This window comes from Cryptotermes secundus, unplaced genomic scaffold, assembly GCF_002891405.2.
Source record: "Cryptotermes secundus unplaced genomic scaffold, Csec_1.0 scaffold404, whole genome shotgun sequence".
Taxonomy (NCBI): Eukaryota; Metazoa; Arthropoda; class Insecta; order Blattodea; family Kalotermitidae; genus Cryptotermes; species Cryptotermes secundus.
In genome coordinates, this window is record NW_019720569.1 from 837326 (window position 1) to 855402 (window position 18077).

An 18077-nucleotide genomic window follows, 5' to 3' on the forward strand; every position below is an offset into this window, starting at 1 on the left:
GTAGTGTGGGTGAACAAGATCAAGGACACATAATATATTGTTTGCACTTGGGACGGAATTTGTGTCATTATATCATTTATCGTATAGAGTGCAACAGGATGCTTAAATATAATATATGTGGTCACTAATTGATTATAAGCATTATCGTATAGAGTGCAACAGGATGCTTAAATATAATATATGTGGTCACTAATTGATTATAAGCATATTACAATGTGCACAAAACATAAGTCCCACTAAAATAATTACTGGCACATAACAGTTAATGCTGTGTATCGTCGTATAATCTTTCAAAATGAGGATATATGATGGTTGGAGTTCTATCAGTGGAGATGTGTGATGGATTTAGTTGGTCACATAGACATCATTTATGTCTGTATTACAAAGAGTTAGAACCTATTTTGGCATAGTTTGAATGCTAATGTTTACCTCTTTATTAGACATACAGAGTAATTTCTTATTTATATAATTTGTGGTTTTCATGCCAGTGAAGATTCATGTTGCAGTGTTCTGTTTATGACATTTGTGTAGTCTGATAGGTGATACCAACTGCCGCTCTGAAGATGGAGGCAGTATGTTCCCTCAAAACACATTCCACTTGTCAGACTATATGGTGGTGCAACCCAGATGAAATTTTTTGTTTCACTTATATGGTTTGTTTTTTGGCCTCATTTATTGAAAGGACAATTTCAAGGTGCTGCAATGCCAGGCTCACTTTAATTTTTGAACAGTTTTAGTGATTTTTGTGAAGTTCAATATAAAAGCTAGTCTGTCACAGACCACTGATTCTATAGCTTTAAATCCCTCAGATCATTAATATTGTGACATATTGGGCTATGGAGGACATTCCCTCCCCCGCCAATGGTGACGTAACAACATCGGAGCGCTGTCGCTACTGCGGTAACAGGCCAGCCAACACTCCGCCCCCCTCCCCCGCGGTGACATAGCGGAGGATGCCGCGGTTGCTATGCATCAATAAACAACTCTCGGCAGCGTTGCCCAACAGCGCCTTGCAAACACGGCGACTAGGCAACAAGGAAGCGAGGCGTTTTCCCGTTGTCTGGCTGAGGGTTTATAAGAGAACTACATTGCCTAAGGAGCCAGTTAACCCCATGTGGAGGCAGGGTCGAATACCTCCACTGTGACCTTGCGAGTCGTAGGAGGTGATGAAAAGGAAAGTCTCAAATCTGAGACAGTAAAATATGGTCGCGAGTCCCAAGGACTCGGATCTGAGAAGGACTGCACTGGTGAGCACCAGAAGCATATACAAAAGAAAGATCCATCCTCTCGTCAGAGAGGGCGCCCCACGAAAAGAAGATCGTAACTGTCAGATGGTAATAATTAATATCTGGTCATGAGCCCCCAGATTGGGGCTCGACACCAAGACTTACTGACTGACTGGACATCAGTCGCAATGTGACTTTGACTTTGACTTTGACTAAGGAGGCAGTTAAAATATAGCAGCTGCCGAAGACAGTTGAATTGTAGAAGTCACCAAGTTCAGTTGTAACGAGTGAATCGTGATAGTATGAAGAGATTTGTGAGTAGGGTTTGTAAAGTGTGTAAACCTGCAACCTTGTCATAGTGAATTGTAGTTACGATTTGTAGGTTGTTAAATAAACCACTTAACAATCCGAACGGCGTTTTCAGTAGCAAAACATGTGACAATATGAAAATATTCCAGTAAAACTGTGAAGTGATGCCAGGACCATTTGTAGAAAGAGGTTTAGATTTTAAACTCTCACTCTCCACTTCGAAATGTTGGTAGTAGTGGTTTTGCCCAATAGGACTGAGAAAAAGTAGGAAACTTGTTAGCCATTGTAAGATTTGATGTTTTCACTGTGGTGACTATGAAGAAAGCAGTCTTCTGGGATGTGGCACCATGTGAATGTGGTGTTAGCTGACGTTTTGGAGGAACATATCGCCTCCAGCTTCGGGGTAGAAGAAGGAAAAATAAGAAAATCCACAAGAGAATAGGCAGTGAGAACAGGTGCAAGCAGACTGTTGTTAGCCATTGCCTTGGCTATAACATGTTACTTCAACTGTCGTTAGAGCAGTTGCATATGCATGTGCATTTATTGTGTGGCTCAGTCGTTGTCGTCATCATTTATTTAGCAACACTTTCAATAGCTAGAATATATGGTGTCAGGTGGTAGGGTGATTAATGAATTGGAAAGTGTTTGGAAGGAAGGAGTTGTGGCCTAATTGAGGTGCTGTCTTGGAATTTGCCTGATGGGACTGGGGAAAACTGTGAGAAACCTCAGTCAGAACAGCTGGTGTCCTGGTAGAGAGTCAGACTTAGTGCCTTCTGAATACCTCTAGACAGCCTGTTTGGTGGCTCACAGTGTGTAATGAAGGAAAAGCATTTTGTGCTTTGATGACATGAAGATGTCACATGATTTCTTTGAACAGCACATTAATTCCAAATTTCTGCTGAAATTGAAGAAAACAGCCACAAGAAGTAAAATATTGTAGAAGAAATTTATAAGGTGCTTACAGTGTTGTAGGGAGGAATTTTTTAAAAACAAATATTTTTCTGAAGGTGGAGAAGATGACTGTGTTACTTTGGATTGGGCTAGCAGACAACAGTGAAACTGATGCAGATATTGATAAAGTGTAGCAGCTTGATCATACCATTGAAAGAATTACAGATTTATAGCAGAAGGATAATTGTGGATTGATAAAAAGTCTTCATCAGGTTATAACCATCAGCCTCCAAATGAAAAAGGTTTTTGCTAAGGTGGTACCAATGCACTGGCTCACTGCAGTATTGGTGAGGCAGTTTCTGAAAGAGAAATCAATGTTTCTCACAGAACATGCCCTCTGTTCTCCTGATTTGGCTAAGTGTGATTTACTTTTATTCCTGATTGTAAGAACTTCGCTGAAAGGGATGTGTTTTGGGTCATTGGAGGGGCCCCAGTAGCATATATCACACACGCTAAATTATATCAGGAGGTGCATTCCAGAAATACTTCCAGATGTGGCTGAAAACAAAGCTTTCATGTATAACTGCCAAAGGGAATGAATTTAAAAGGGATAGCATCAGTTAATTGGTATGTCATGTCTTACTTATATACAGTCATTCATAGAACTGTCGTAGACACAGCATATTAATACACGATGGGTTAAAGCTGGAATAGTGGGCACAGAAGAGACACCCATTGCTAGACAGTGGCTGGTAAACATGTTTCCAAGGCAGTAAAAACGTGCTGTACAGTCGCAAGTTGAAAATCGACAGTTGATAATCAAAGACAGCAGATGAGAAGACAAAACTTCTGAACTGAATGGTAGCAAGCATTACGCAAATTCTGTCTGCTCTTAATTTCCTAATGAATCAAATTTTGGTTTGTTACTGTAATTCCCAAATATTTGAAATTTTCCACATTTATGTAGTTTTCTCTGTGATTAATTCTACACCAACCTGCTTACTAGGATCAGTTAGAGCTTCTGTGTTTTTCTTTGTGTTAGGATGTATATTATCTTCCAGTAGATTTGCATCATTAGCATAAACCAGCAGCTAGTGTGTCCCATTTAATTTCAGGCCCACCTGGTTTTCCTATACCTTCTTAATGGTATTTTCTAAAGAAAAGTTCAAAATCAGTGATACATGAACAGTGCAGTGGCATAAACTACATGTGTAAAATTATCTTTTCCTTTCACTGCAGATGACAATGGATGAGAAGTATGTGGAGAGCATTTGGGCTTTACTGAAAAATGCAATACAGGAAATACAGAAGAAAAATAACTCAGGTCTCAGTTTTGAGGAACTCTACAGAAATGCTTACACTATGGTACTTCATAAGCATGGTGAGCGTCTGTATACTGGACTGAAGGAAGTTGTGACACAGCATTTAGAGTCAAAGGTGAGGTACTTATAACTGTTTATGGCCGTGATGTGATTTAAATCACAGTTGTATGTAGATTACAGGTCTGAGTGTCTATATTCTTCAAGACTTCCAAGAAAGCATGTTGTTTTGAAATTTTTGAACCTGTTATGAAGTTAGTATTGTATATGTGCCAGATAAAGATTTAGGAAGCGGATCAAACGCAAGAGAAAAATGGGTTATTCTAATCTGTTTAGGTTTTACCTTACACTGAGAATTTGTTCTGCATAATATCTTAGAAAATTTAACTTTTTAAATTTATGCTTATAATGCTTTGTCCAGGAAAGAAATTTAATGTTACACATAACATCTTATGTGTCTACACCTGCTTCCACCATTTTTATGTAATTAGCATGGGGTTTATTTCATTCATATTTTTTCATATTATGAATTTCCGTTCTGTAAAAAGTTGCGAAAAGCCACTTGTAAGGAACATTAAGTGAACTCTAAATTTGTTACAGTTCAAGCTAAAATTGTATATTATTCTTTCATCCATAGATTTGGATGAAAACTGTGGTTGTTAATTATGAAATATACGTAACCCTGTTTTCATCATTTGTTTATTCCAGTGTTGATTTTCTTATATCACAGGCTTTCATATCTTTTTAATTAACTTCCCAGCATTGAAACTTTGGTTTAAAAGAACTTGTTTGGTTGTCATTGCATGTGGTTGAATCTGTTATTGAGGTACTTGTATGCCTTGCAGAATATTCACACTTGTTGATGTTATACTGAGATTGACATAATATGTGAACATTATAAATGTCTTTGTTTCAAGTTCAGATTATTGGGAATTGTGCCTGTAAATAGATATCCTTCACAGCTGTGTGTGTAATTGTACTGAAATGTGTATTTTGACATGATGGAATAGTTTAGCAAAAGAAGTCATCCATTGCTAGGTAACAATTCAATAAACAAGTGAGCTGCCCCTAGGCAATGGCTCGCCCACACAGCAGCAGAGGAGCTGTTGGAGGTGGTGTTTTCTCTTAGGTCTGACCTGAGGCTATATAATCAAGACTAGTGGAAAGTCTTGAGTCAGCAGTTGGTGATTGCAGTTCATGAGCTCTAAGTGAGCAGTTTGTGGTTGGCTGTGGAGAACCTCCATGGTTAGCACCTGCAACCTAGTGTTGCTTAGTGAAGGCAGTAACAGAGCAATGACCAGTGAAGACATAGCAGACTGAGACTCAGTGGGTGCTTAGTGATTTAATTGTGTAAATTAGTGAAAATATGATAATTATTTGCAGTTACAAGTGTTCAATAAATCCAATTAGCATTCCAAGCCCTGTGTCTGGTCACTAATATGTGACGGTATGATAAGGTTTTGGCATTGTGAATCTCAGTGTTTCATATGATAACTGATACAGTGCAGGTGATGTTCAGGAAAATCCACATGAACTTTTGGTGTATGTAATTGGCCTGATTGTTGTTTTCTGAGACATCTTGTAGCTGGAGCTGTTTCATATTCAGGTGATTACCAATGTAAGTGGGGAAATGTACTAATTCTGAATGTAGTAAAGCATAGTAGATGGGAGGATGACATTAAAATGGATCATAGAGTATGCTGAAGCTCCTCTATCTTGTCTCAGCAAGTCATGCAAGCCTCTCATCTGTTCTCTTAACCCCCCCCCNTCACATAGCTGTGTATATTTCCAACACCAGTCTGCTTTTACCAGTTCTCACGGTCTCTTCGCCTGCGGATTTCTTATATTTTTCCTTCTACCCTGAAGATGGAGGCGTTACGTTCCTCCGAAACGTCGGTTAACACCACATGTACATGGTGCCAGATCCCAGAAGAAATGTGTAAAGGACCAAATGGAACTTTTTAAATTAATCAAAAATATCACTTCTACTCAAGGCCATACTCATTCATAAAAATATATAGATTTTTTTTTAGTTCCCTAGGCTGTAATGTGAAATTGCTGTCAGTGTGAGGTGATTGTATTTATATAGCAGACAAACATCATGCATAAATGAAATACCTGTTTAATACCATCCCCATGTGTGTAGCTGCCTTTTATTTTTTATTTATTTTGTGGGTTTATTTTTATGAGTGTATGTGCATTTCTTATAAGAAAGTATTCATATCTAAAACTTTCATATAGCACTGTTTGTATTAGGCTGCTGTTTTGAAGTTTTCATAGCTTTAGAATTGTTGTGAACATTCAGATTAGGTTTGACAACTGCAAGTTGAAGTAAAGTTAAATTTTTATCTTGAATCATCGATACTAATCACTGCCTCAGAGCAGCTAAACAAGATATGCTTTTACAGAAATAAAAAACTTTAATTTGAGGGCAGTAGAGTTGAATGTAAGTTTGTGCATATGTGAGAATGTGAAGTTGATGTATCATATTGTTAAATATCCTACACAGTAACATACTGTCATGTGTTAGTGATTAGAAATGGGGTTTGGATTTATGGGATGTTCATAACTTTTAACTAGAAATAACTATAACAGTTTCACTTGCTCACTTTAAATCACTAAAGCTACAATACACATAAAGTCTTCTGTTTGTTCACCAGTCATTGCCAGATAATGGCTGCTAACAGTGCAACTCAGAGAGTCAAAGTCAGAGCTGCTTTACAACTAGCGGTTTACCACCAGTCAGCTTGTCTTGGTGACAAGCCCCTTGAGACTCATGACCATGAGTTTCTTTTTCAACTGAACACTTGCAGTCATAATCCTTACATGATATCCTCTCTGATGAGAGGATGGGTCTGTCATTTACAATTGCTGCTGGTCTTTGCCAGCACAGTCGTTCTCAGGTCTGACTTATGACCACATTTTACTGTCTGTGATTTGAGACTCCCCCAGACTGGATGGCTAGGTCCCGGTATTTATATCCCCCAGGAACAGAGTGCCTTGTTATACCCCCAAGCAAGGGGGGCCCTTTTCATCACCTCTTACGACTCGCAGGGATATAGTGGAGGTATTCGATCCAACCTCCACACAGGGATCAGTGCAATTCAGGCCAGTTGGCCCTAATTATATAACCTCAGCACAGGCTGCGTAGAAAACACTGTTTCCTTCATTGTTGTATCAGCATCTGTTGCCGCGGAAACATGTTTACCACACTGATGCCTAGGAATCTCACGTCTGTTCTTCAATTGCTCCAGCTTTCCGCTGTCATGTCACAATATATAGGCAAGTTTTCTTATCACACTTATGTGAGTGTTATGTTCAACTATAAAAGCTGTGGTTTAAGATGATACTATACTTAACTAATTTATTTGAAAGTGAGATTTCAGGCTCACTAACAAGATATTGATTACTTAGAAGTTATTAAAAGGGTATTTTTTTATTCTCTATTCTTTATAACATTGATGAAGAACGTTTTGTTTTCTCAATCCTTTTGTTTAAATGTGACATTTTTTTCTGAGTTTCTGTTGAAATTTCATAAGGTTTTCAGGAATTTTTCTGTTATGTTCACTTTCTTTAGGTTGTTATGTTTACTTTTTTTAGGTTAGAGAAGATGTCTTGAAGGCTTTACATAACAACTTTCTCCAGACATTAAACCAAGCATGGAATGACCACCAGACATCCATGGTGATGATCAGGGACATATTAATGTACATGGATCGTGTGTATGTTCAGCAAAATGATGTAGACAATGTATATAACCTTGGGCTCATCATTTTCAGAGATCAGGTAAGTGAGATTCCATTTTAGGGAGAACTAGATGCCATCTGTGGTCATCTCTGTGTGCTGATGATTGTAATTTATGTAATGAAAACTTGAAACTAAAAAAATCACAGGAACACTGTTAGAAGCTAACAATGAGGTCATAATATTAAGATGGCTAATAAATTGCCTGAAAATGTGAAAGAGTTCAGATACTTAGAAACAACATCAGCAGATTAAAATTACAGCCCTGAACCTTTCATCTTTCTGCCTCCTATCAAAAATCTTGAATGTTAAGTAATATTGCCCATTGTTGCAATATATGAGTATGAAACTTCATAATACAAATTCCACCGTCAACGCAACTATAATTTATTAACTTATGTTCCACTACATGTTTTGACCCCTATAGGGTCATCCTCAGGTGTTGTGATTTACACATTTTCGTTATTGAATTGTAAAGCGTGTATACATATTTACATACATGGGCTTAAAGTGACTACATTCTATGTACATTTATATTCTAGTATCTAGATGTTGATTTAAATACAAGTTATATGTGGAACTAAAAATTGAAGATTGAAAGCTGATTATATGTGGAACTAAAAATTGAAGATTGAAAGTTGATTTAAATTAATTTAAAAATGTTGTATGCTGTAACTTCATGTCTGACCCCAGAGGAGGAACATAGACTGAAGATGAAGAAAGTCGTCTTCTGGGTTTAGGCGCCGTGTATTCTTAGTTTTGGCCTAAACCAAGAATACATGGCGCCTAAACCCAGAAGACGACTTTCTTCATAGTCATCGCCGTGAAAACCTCAAAACTTACATAGACTGAAGATATTTGAGAAAAGAGTGTGTGGTAGAATATCTGGGTAAAGGAAGAACGTAACAAAAGGTATTTGAGGTTGTTATGATGGTGAAGAGTGTATTATGGTCATCTGATTTATGACATTGTGTAGTCTGGAGGTGGCTAACCAGTGTTTTGAAGGAACTTGCAGCCTCCATGTACCCTGAAATTGGAGGCAACAGATTTTTCATACTGCGCAGTGTCATAAACCAGGAGATCACCGTTTAAATAACAAGAGGAAAGAGAAAATTATATAATTGTTAGTATAATAATTTATACTCTTCATTATAGAGGTTTAAAGTTGAGGAATATATGAGATGGGAGGTGCAGCATACTGGGGGGGGGGATGAGAAATGGATACTAAACAAGTTGGCTTAAAGGTAACACTCTAGCTTTTTATTCAGGAGGTGCTTGGTTCAAATTTTGGCTAGGAGGACAGCATTCTGACATGTTTTCATTGTTTTTCGTCACTCCATCCAGGCGTATGCTAGGATGGTAGCTCCATTAGGCCATAGCCATTTCCTTTCAAATTTTTCCCAGTTTGTCTGTCATCCTACCATCTGACACTATATAGTCTTGATGTTGAAAGTGGCATTGATTAACCCATAAGAAATGTGTCTGAAATTTCAGCTGGAAAACTTTGGGGGAAGAGACTACTTGGGAGACCTAAATATGGGTAGAAGGGTACATTATTCTGGATAAATTCACCTCTTTTATAAATCATAATGAATTTTGGTGGTTTATAAAGAAAACAGGAATATTTTTCTCAGTTGATCAGCTTCTCAAGGAAGACATATATTGTGGATCTGGATTGTGATCAAATTTTTGTAGTAATTTTTCTGGTATATTTATTGAACAGAATTGTTAATTGAACTTATTGCATGCTTGCAAGGAAAGATTTTTGTCTCATCTGATGAGAAAAATGTCTTTTTGTAAATAATACAACAGATTAATTATGTTGCTGAACCTCTGTGTTAACCTTGCTGGTGGAGCTTTTTTTTCTGATTACCTGGGTTACCCCTTCCATTCTTATTCCACAAACTGTCCACATTTATTAATCATTACATCATCAGTGCTGTGTAGTTATGATACAGCATCAGTAAATAACCAGCATAAAAGAAAAGACGAATATTGCCCGGGTAACAAACCTCATAGTCTTGGTCAACCACTTTCACTTTTTGGAGGCAACCTACTTATGGATCTCTTAAGTCTGTGGACAGTTGTCAGGTCACCACATATGATATGCAAAGAATTAAACTGCCTCTCAGATATTGAACAAGTCCTCAATTGTCTGACGTCTGATTACAGTCAAACTGTAGGGGAGGTGCAGGAATAAAAACTGGAAAAAACATAATGCTTAAATTAAATTGAAAGGTTGTAATATTTGTGATGAGACATTGTGTCCATTCTGTTGGAAGATATACAAGGTGTGGCAATAAAGAAACCGGATTCATGCTCTAACCCTTTATTAAAAAAAAATCAGACAGTCGAAATGTTATCCCCTTCAATGTAGTCCCCTCCCCGATCCCTACACCGCTCCATGCGAATTTTCCACTGTTGGAAGCAGTGCTGCAGGTCATCTTGTGTTATGCTCTTCAAGAGTTGCGTCGCTTTTGCTTTCACTGCATCCACGGACTCGAACCTGGTCCCTTTCAGCGCAGACTTGATTTTTGGGAAGAGAAAAAAGTCGCACGGTGCTAGGTCCGGAGAATACGGTGGATGTTCCATCACTGGAATGTTGTTTTTTGCCAAATACCTCTTCACAGATAGCGCGTTGTGTGCTGGCGCGTTGTCGTGATGAAGAACCCATGAGGCATTCTTCCACATGTCTGGTCTCCTTCGTCGCACACGTTCACGGAGGTACGTCAAAACATTTTTATAATAAACCTGATTGACAGTCTGACCTTCAGGCACCCAATCAATGTAGATTACCCCCCGGATATCGAAAAAAACAATCATCATTGCTTTGAATTTGGACTTGCTCATGCGCGCTTTCTTCTTCCTAGGGGATTTGGGGCTCTTCCAATGCATGGATTGTCGCTTAGTCTCTGGATCATATTGAAGAATCCAAGTTTCGTCACACGTAATTACGTTTTGGAAGAAATCAGGATCATTTTCAATGTTTTCAAGAGTGTCAACACAGCAATTCACTCGATGTTCCTTTTGCTGGGGGGTAAGGATTTTTGGCACCACTTTAGCACACACCTTTTTCATGCCCAGATCGTCGTGCAAAATCTGTCTAACACTTTCCTTATTGATGTTCGTAAGTTCAGAAATTGCTCGAATGCTCAGTCGACGATCTCTTCGAACAATTCTAGCGACCTTCTCCACATTCTCTGGAGTTTTCGCAGTGGGAGGACGGCCCGATTTTGGATCGTTCCCGACGTTTTTCCTACCCTCCATAAACTTCTTAAACCACTCGAAAACTTGCGTGCGAGATAGACACTGATCACCATATACTTCTGTCAACAAATTGTAAGTTTCAGTGGCAGATTTTCCAAGTTTTGTGAGGAATTTGATGTTAGCACGTTGTTCTGCATTAGCACTCAGCATTATTCCGACGGAGCTCAGAAACACGATCCGCTTCTAACAATGGTCGCGGCCAGACTAACCGATGCACGTGAATGAAACTTTGTGTGACGGTAGAGGGAAGTCCAAGGGTCAATGCCCTACCCTCCTCTTCGTCAATGACGTGGCCGGAAATGAGTCATAAAAGTAATCCGGGTTCTTTATTGCCACACCTTGTATAAATGAAAATTACATGTAAATAGGTGTGAAAGTGTGTAAGAAAAATGTATGATATTGAAAGACATGTTTACCAGTGTGTTAGAAGTATTTGATCATCTTAATAGTATGCATCCTGTTGTGTGTCTTATATGGGACAATAGTAAGGTCAAAACCACATGACCTAATTTATGAGAGAAGATCCTGTTGCCCAGGCGCCCCACACTATAATTGTTTCTACCACCAGATAAGCATGTCAACTTGTAGCAGTCACAGAGTTTTAAAGAGATTTATTAGAGAAAATATCTTATTTCTGTACAATTTTAATGTTAATTTTTAATTCTAAATTTTGCTGCCTAAGTATTTATGTTTTAACTGAAAATTCAGTTTATTCATTTAAAACCCACAAGAACACTATGGATCCATATTGAAATTAGATGCAATTCAAGGACTAGAACTAGTACCATTGTATGCCTGACGATGGCCCAATATGAGAGCCGAAACGTATAGCGTCAACAGCAAAATGGAAACAGATGTTGATACAATAGTGTGTATTTTGTTTTTCACAAATATTGTTGTGTAGACTGCCCCCATTATACACAAATATCCTATAGTATTTAATCACTTGTGACTGCATAAAGTTTACATGTTTTAAGAAGCACTCTTTCTTTTACTGGGGTTATATGCACCAGTATCTAAAACAAATATATTATTGAAAACAGATTTGTCATTTTTTTTATCATTACAATGAAGAATATTTAGCAACCTGTTGAATCTTTGGCAACCACTTTATGTATCACCTTAGATACCTTTTAACCTATTGTCTCTGGATGGTTAACTTGCAGGTGGTCCGATATGGCTGTATAAGGGATCATCTTCGTGAAACATTATTAGACATGGTTATGCGAGAGAGGAAAGGTGAGGTGGTGGATAGAATTGCCATTAAAAATGCCTGTCAAATGCTCATGGTGCTTGGGATCAACAGTAGGTCTGTTTATGAAGAGGATTTTGAGAGACCATTCCTTCAGCAGTCAGCAGAGTTCTATAGAGTAAGTTGGCAGAAACTTCATACAATACACTGCAAGCAGGGGAAGTAGGAATCTACATGTGGAATATAGTATGGATAAAGGAAGTGGAAATTATTTTCTCACGATCTCCTTTCTTGTAATATGTGTGTGTGTGTGTGTGTATTTGCAAGCTCAAGTCATGAAAGATAGTTTTAATCTATAAATTATAAACTGTTGACTTTTATCAATGGGATTTTCAAATGGCCAAAGTTAATGTTTTGACCAGACTTACTTTGTATGGGGTATTTAAATCCTGTCACAACCAGATTGGTTTTCACATTTTGCACTAAAAAATATTTGTGCTGTTGAAACTCTTTATGATAAAACTGTCTACAGACACAGAATGAGCAAAAGAGATATTGACAGAACATATATTGTAATTATTATACTTTTAACAATAAATTCTGTATTCCAATTGTGACAGTATATTCCTGTAATGAGTTATATTGTTACTTTTGTTGCTCAAAAAAGATAGCTCTGTTAAAACTTCCCTGTGCATATTAGCATATAATCAGCCATTAGTGCAATTTGAGTCTCATGATTCATATATTTTTATGCAAAAACATTTATGTTTCTTTGTAGTAGTGTATATTCAAGGGGATTTAGATAATTGGAGATGGCCCAAGCATTTAATTTTATTTTAATTATTTATGTATTAGCCATCATTTGCAAGATTCTCATTGCATTCATTGCATAGATTGTAGTCTTCTGGGTTGTGACACTGTGCAGTCTTATAGGTGAATACCACCATTTTGGAGGAACACGCTGCCTCCATTTTTAGAAGTGGTGTGAGTAGGATGACAATGCAGTTAGGTTGTATGGGTGCATTGCCAGGATTGTCTTCACTCATATCCATGGTGAACAGGATATGTGAGAAAAATTGACTTTTCAGAGTCCCAGTATTGATCATAATCAGAGGGATGTGGAATTGTGAGAAATTGAGATGGCTCTCAGATCCATAGAATTAGGAGGGAGAGAGAACTGAATCTAGGGTAGTGGGACTGGTGAACAATAAGAAGGATTGTTAGTTGAGAGGATATAACTCTGTAGACCCTTCTTGCTGTCAAAAAGCCGAAAGAATATGAAACTGTTATTGACAGAAATGTCATCAACATACTCCCATTTTCCAACTGACAATCTTACAAAATTCCTACTACAGAATATTTGCCATGTACTGTGCTTTGTAGTACATTACCATACATAATTATAATGTTGATGAAGAAAATGGAATTGGGGAAAACTGTATTGAACATAATTTATGACAAGAGAAATTGGATTAGTATATCTTTGTATATGACTGGGCCAGTGAAGGATTTTGTGTTTACAGTTGATCACATTTGTAATTTTGTTTCAAGTGTTCCATAACTTTCTCCTTTTATGTGATGTTTGTGTCTTCAGAATTATTGTCCATTACTTTGTGTTTCAGTTGGAAAGCCAGAAGTTCCTTGCTGAAAACAGTGCATCCGTGTACATTAAGAAAGTAGAAGCTCGAATAAATGAAGAAGCAGAGAGAGCAAAACATTATCTAGATGTTTCAACAGAACCAAGGATTGTAGAAGTTGTTGAAGAGGAGCTAATAAAGAAACATATGAAAACAATTGTGGAGGTGGGGGCAGTATAATTCATTCCCTTTCATTCACTTTTATTTCCATTAAATAATACTGTGGAACTGATAATCACCTATTCAACAAACAAGTTCCCCACATTTTAAGGAACTTGAAAGTTTATTACTGTGTTCACAGTACCATATTCTTCCAATAGTATCTTGGTTTTGAACTATTTGTACACTGCTAATGAAAGTGTGGTCAAGTTGTTAGTACACCTCCTGATATTTGTGAGGTTGTGGGTTCAGAGCTGGGTATCCTGACTTTGGAAGAATCTGCAACGAGTATCTATAGTAGTTATGATCTGTTCTCCTATGGCAGGCTACCTAAAGTGGGGAAAGATGCAGAGGGGTTAATGCAGTTTCAGTGCAGTCTTATGATTAAAAGTTTGTTTTATCTTTCCATTTTACTGTTGTAGATTGAAACCACCATTTATTGGTTTTTAGGAACAATGGATTTGAACATTAAATTGAAGGAAATCTTAAATGAAGGTAGTTTGACACCAGGATTATTGACTCTGGTTCATTGCAATTGAATGGTAAATGAGGAAAAACATTAAATAGAATTATATCATAATTTTACCATGGTTTAAGCCAGTTACTATTGAGTAATTTTTTTTCTTATTTGTTTCATTCTGGTCTGTCACACAGCGATGGGCTGCAGGCCGCATTCCTGACAGGAGAAAAAGATTTATCTATTCTTTACAATGACTAGCCTGGTTTGGGGCTCATCCAGCCTCATATAAAATGGGGATTGGGAGCTCTTTACTGGGAGAATTTTGGTGGGTATGTGAAGCTGACTGCTTACCTCCATCTAGCGCCAAGGTCAAGAATGGTGGAGCTATACCTCCATTCCCCACAGATCTTCTTGGTGTGGTGCTTAATTAATTAAGCACAGGGATATCTTTACCTTTGTACCTTTACCCGGGGTACAGTTTCCGAGCTTATAAAATTAAGTGGTTGAATTGTAAAGCAAGTGAATCTCAGGTGCAGCATCAGTTTTAGTTCCCATATTAGTTATATATGTGTCAAGAGTAAATATCAGTGTGCATCTTACATTTTGCATATCAAATTTGAATTGAATTTGTATTTTTAGATGGAGAATTCTGGTGTTGTTCACATGCTGAAGAATCAGAAGACTGAAGATCTAGCATGTATGTACAAACTGTTTAGCAGAGTAACAGATGGTCTTAAGACGATGGCTGATTGTGTAAGTCAGTACCTGAGAGAGCAGGGCAAGGCTCTTGTTCAAGAAGATGAGGGAGGAACCAATGCCATCAATTTTGTTCAGGTAAGTTACATATCATAATTATACCTCTTTTCTCCTTTATCTCTGTTTCCCTATTTTTTAATAAGAATCATGTTAATTTATTTCTTGATTTTCTCATAGAATGAGATTGTTACATCACTTCATTTAAATAATTTTCCTGGGGAGTAAAGCGTGGCCAGCACGTAAGGCTGACAACCTTACTGCCGTCTTTGAGCTGATTGTCTAGATAATTTGGGAGCCTCAACGTCTCACAACCCTGTGTTACAGGGATAGCTTTACTTTTTTACTTTTTACTTAATTTAAATTGATGTTACTTAAGCTTTCAAGGCAATACTGTCTCTTATTCAAGGTTTCTTACTGTAATAAGCACTACACTGGCCATCTTTTGAAGATCATGATGCTTTTCCAGTGCACAGTTTCCAGTATGATGTGTTGCAGAATACTAGTATGGAAAATGTTAGTTCTATAATGTTAAAACTTGAATGCCAGATGTACTTTGTAACAATCTTCTCAAAAACTCAGCATAAGTAGCCCCACATTTGTTAGAAGAAAGTCTTCTGTTAGAATTTATATGTTTTATGTATGTTACTGAAGTCGATAGGAAATTCTCTTTGCAGAATCTACTTGACCTCAAAGATAGGTTTGATCATTTCCTCCATAATTCTTTCAACAATGATAAGATCTTCAAGCAGATGATAGCATCAGACTTTGAACATTTTCTCAACTTGAATCCCAAGTCACCGGAGTACCTCTCTCTCTTCATTGATGACAAACTGAAGAAAGGGGTAAAAGGAGTAAGTAATATTTTTGTATTATTCATTGACACTTAACCAGTGCATGAATTATTTTTGTAAACTAAATTCATATTTATATTATGTGTTACATAAGAAAATCTTTGACAGGATTGTGATCTGTGCAAAATATTCACCTTTTGTGCTTGCAAATGTACCCATGATGTATTTTCAGCAGTGTTACTTTAAATTAGATTGTTGGTTTCATTTATCATTCACCTGTGGTTTCTGTTTGAATCGCTGTATAATAAATTCTTATCATCATCATCATCAGTAATCTGTCAGACGACAGGTCCACAGTCTCTTCCAAAACAATTCCTACACTTAATGCGATCTAGAGCTTTCTCCTTCAAATGACAGTATCCTCTTCTGTCCCCAAGGTCATCCAGAATCTTCTTATGTCTTGTTCCTCGTCATCTTGTCACTTCTATCCGCCCGTCTATCTTTCCTTCAATAACTTCTTTTAGAAGGCAGTTTCTGCGTAAAACATGACCAATCCAATTAGCCTTCCGTTTTCTTATTTCGTGTAGGATATTCCTCTGCTCACTGACTCTAATTAACACTTCTTCATTTCTCACATAATCGGTCCAACTGATCTTCTCCATCCTTCTCCAACACCACATTTCGAAACTTTCCACATGTTTCTGATCTACTGCCCTAAGTGTCCATGTTTCAGCCCCATACAAAGCAATGCTCCAAATGTAGCATTTCACTAGTTTCTTGTATGTTTATTATTTTCCTGTTCCATATTAAAATCTTTTGATTCTCAGAGAAACCTCAAGTAATGATTTCAGAACACACTGTATTCTCTATTACCCATGGGTGGATTGTCCAGTTTGCATGATATTCCTGTCTGAATACAAGCATTTAATTTTTCTGTATATCTGAAAAATGTTTTGTTCCCATCAAGAAGAAGGTGTGCATGTATTCAGTGACTTATGCAATAGTTGCATTCCCAAAAATGGTTGTTGCATTATGTTCTTGTCTCTCCTTTGGAAAACTGCTTTGAATTCTCTTTGGAAAACTGCTAACTTTAATACCATTCATTTTAGCTGCTTGTGAATCCAAATTTTACTGTTTCAGGTCAATAGTTTCTTTATATTTTTGGTCTTTACTAAAAATTGAATGGGAAGATTTTTGTATAAAAACAGATTCACATGAAATTTGTGTACATTGAAATTGTACCTGTTGGAAGATGTCAGTAAAATATAAAATATTGGAAGGTACTTATAATTCTTGGAGTTAAAGGATTGCCAAATTCATTCTTTTCCAGAAGATCTTGAAATAATGCCATTGGTAATTCTGTGTATTGCCTTCTGCAGTACACCATTTTCTGTGTTTTAGTGATGTCTGAACAATGTTTAAACTGGAGTTCCAAGAACTGCATTTAGAAAGAAAAAGACTGTAAATAACCTCATCAATGAAAAATATGATGAAATTGATACAGAGTACTGCAAAGCATTTGGAAGTTCATTGCAGTCCTGCATATTGTTCTTTAATAAGCAGAATTTATATTTTCCATTGGATTAAATATCACCGGATTATATGTTATCATTCTTAGAGGTTTGTTTTTTAGTTTCCTAGGCCACTTGTCAGACCTCAAACATATATGAGGGTATATCATACCTTCAGCAGGCAACCTTATGGAAGAAAATTCCCGTATTCAGCGAGATCTCTTGAGTTTGTGATTTGGGTTCCCATCATATGTTGAAAATGAAATATAGCAAGTTTCTGATGATGCTGATGATGATGACGACGACGAGGATGGTGGTGATGATGATGCAATGATTTATGTCATTATCTGTTGTTGATGTAAACTCAGATATTTTAGACACAGTTTAGTAAGCAAAACATAATATTTTCAGTTCTTTGTGTCACTCAATAAATTGTCAGTCATATTTTTAAATATATTTGGTGTTCCTCTCCAATTGTATTATGAACAGATCATCATTTATTTATATATGAGGAACTAAATTTTATGTATGCTTATTTTTCATGCCTTCATATTTCTTCTTACTGTGTTCTGTCCTCTTGCTTTTTCTTACATAGATGACAGAACAGGAAATTGAGATGGTGCTGGACAAGACTATGGTCCTGTTCAGATTCTTGCAAGAGAAGGATGTGTTTGAACGCTATTACAAACAGCACTTAGCCAAGAGGTTATTGCTGAATAAGTCTGTGAGTGATGACAGTGAAAAGAACATGATCTCTAAGTTGAAGGTAAGGTACTATTTTCAAATATTTGTTGGATAACTTGGAGAAGGAGCTT

At 37.1% G+C, this 18077-nt stretch overlaps 1 protein-coding gene across 2 annotated transcripts in view; it reads left to right on the forward strand.

Moving 5' to 3' along the window:
* LOC111869071 (cullin-3-A) overlaps nt 1-18077 on the forward strand; it is a 42935-nt gene that overhangs the window by 9972 nt on the left and 14886 nt on the right. For both annotated transcript variants that reach the window (XM_023860286.2, XM_023860278.2), the window contains 7 exons: nt 3666-3863; nt 7346-7531; nt 11923-12126; nt 13571-13750; nt 14844-15038; nt 15635-15811; nt 17858-18028. In XM_023860286.2, the coding sequence (XP_023716054.1) occupies nt 3666-3863; nt 7346-7531; nt 11923-12126; nt 13571-13750; nt 14844-15038; nt 15635-15811; nt 17858-18028 (1311 nt within the window). The remainder of the gene's footprint in view (nt 1-3665; nt 3864-7345; nt 7532-11922; nt 12127-13570; nt 13751-14843; nt 15039-15634; nt 15812-17857; nt 18029-18077) is intronic.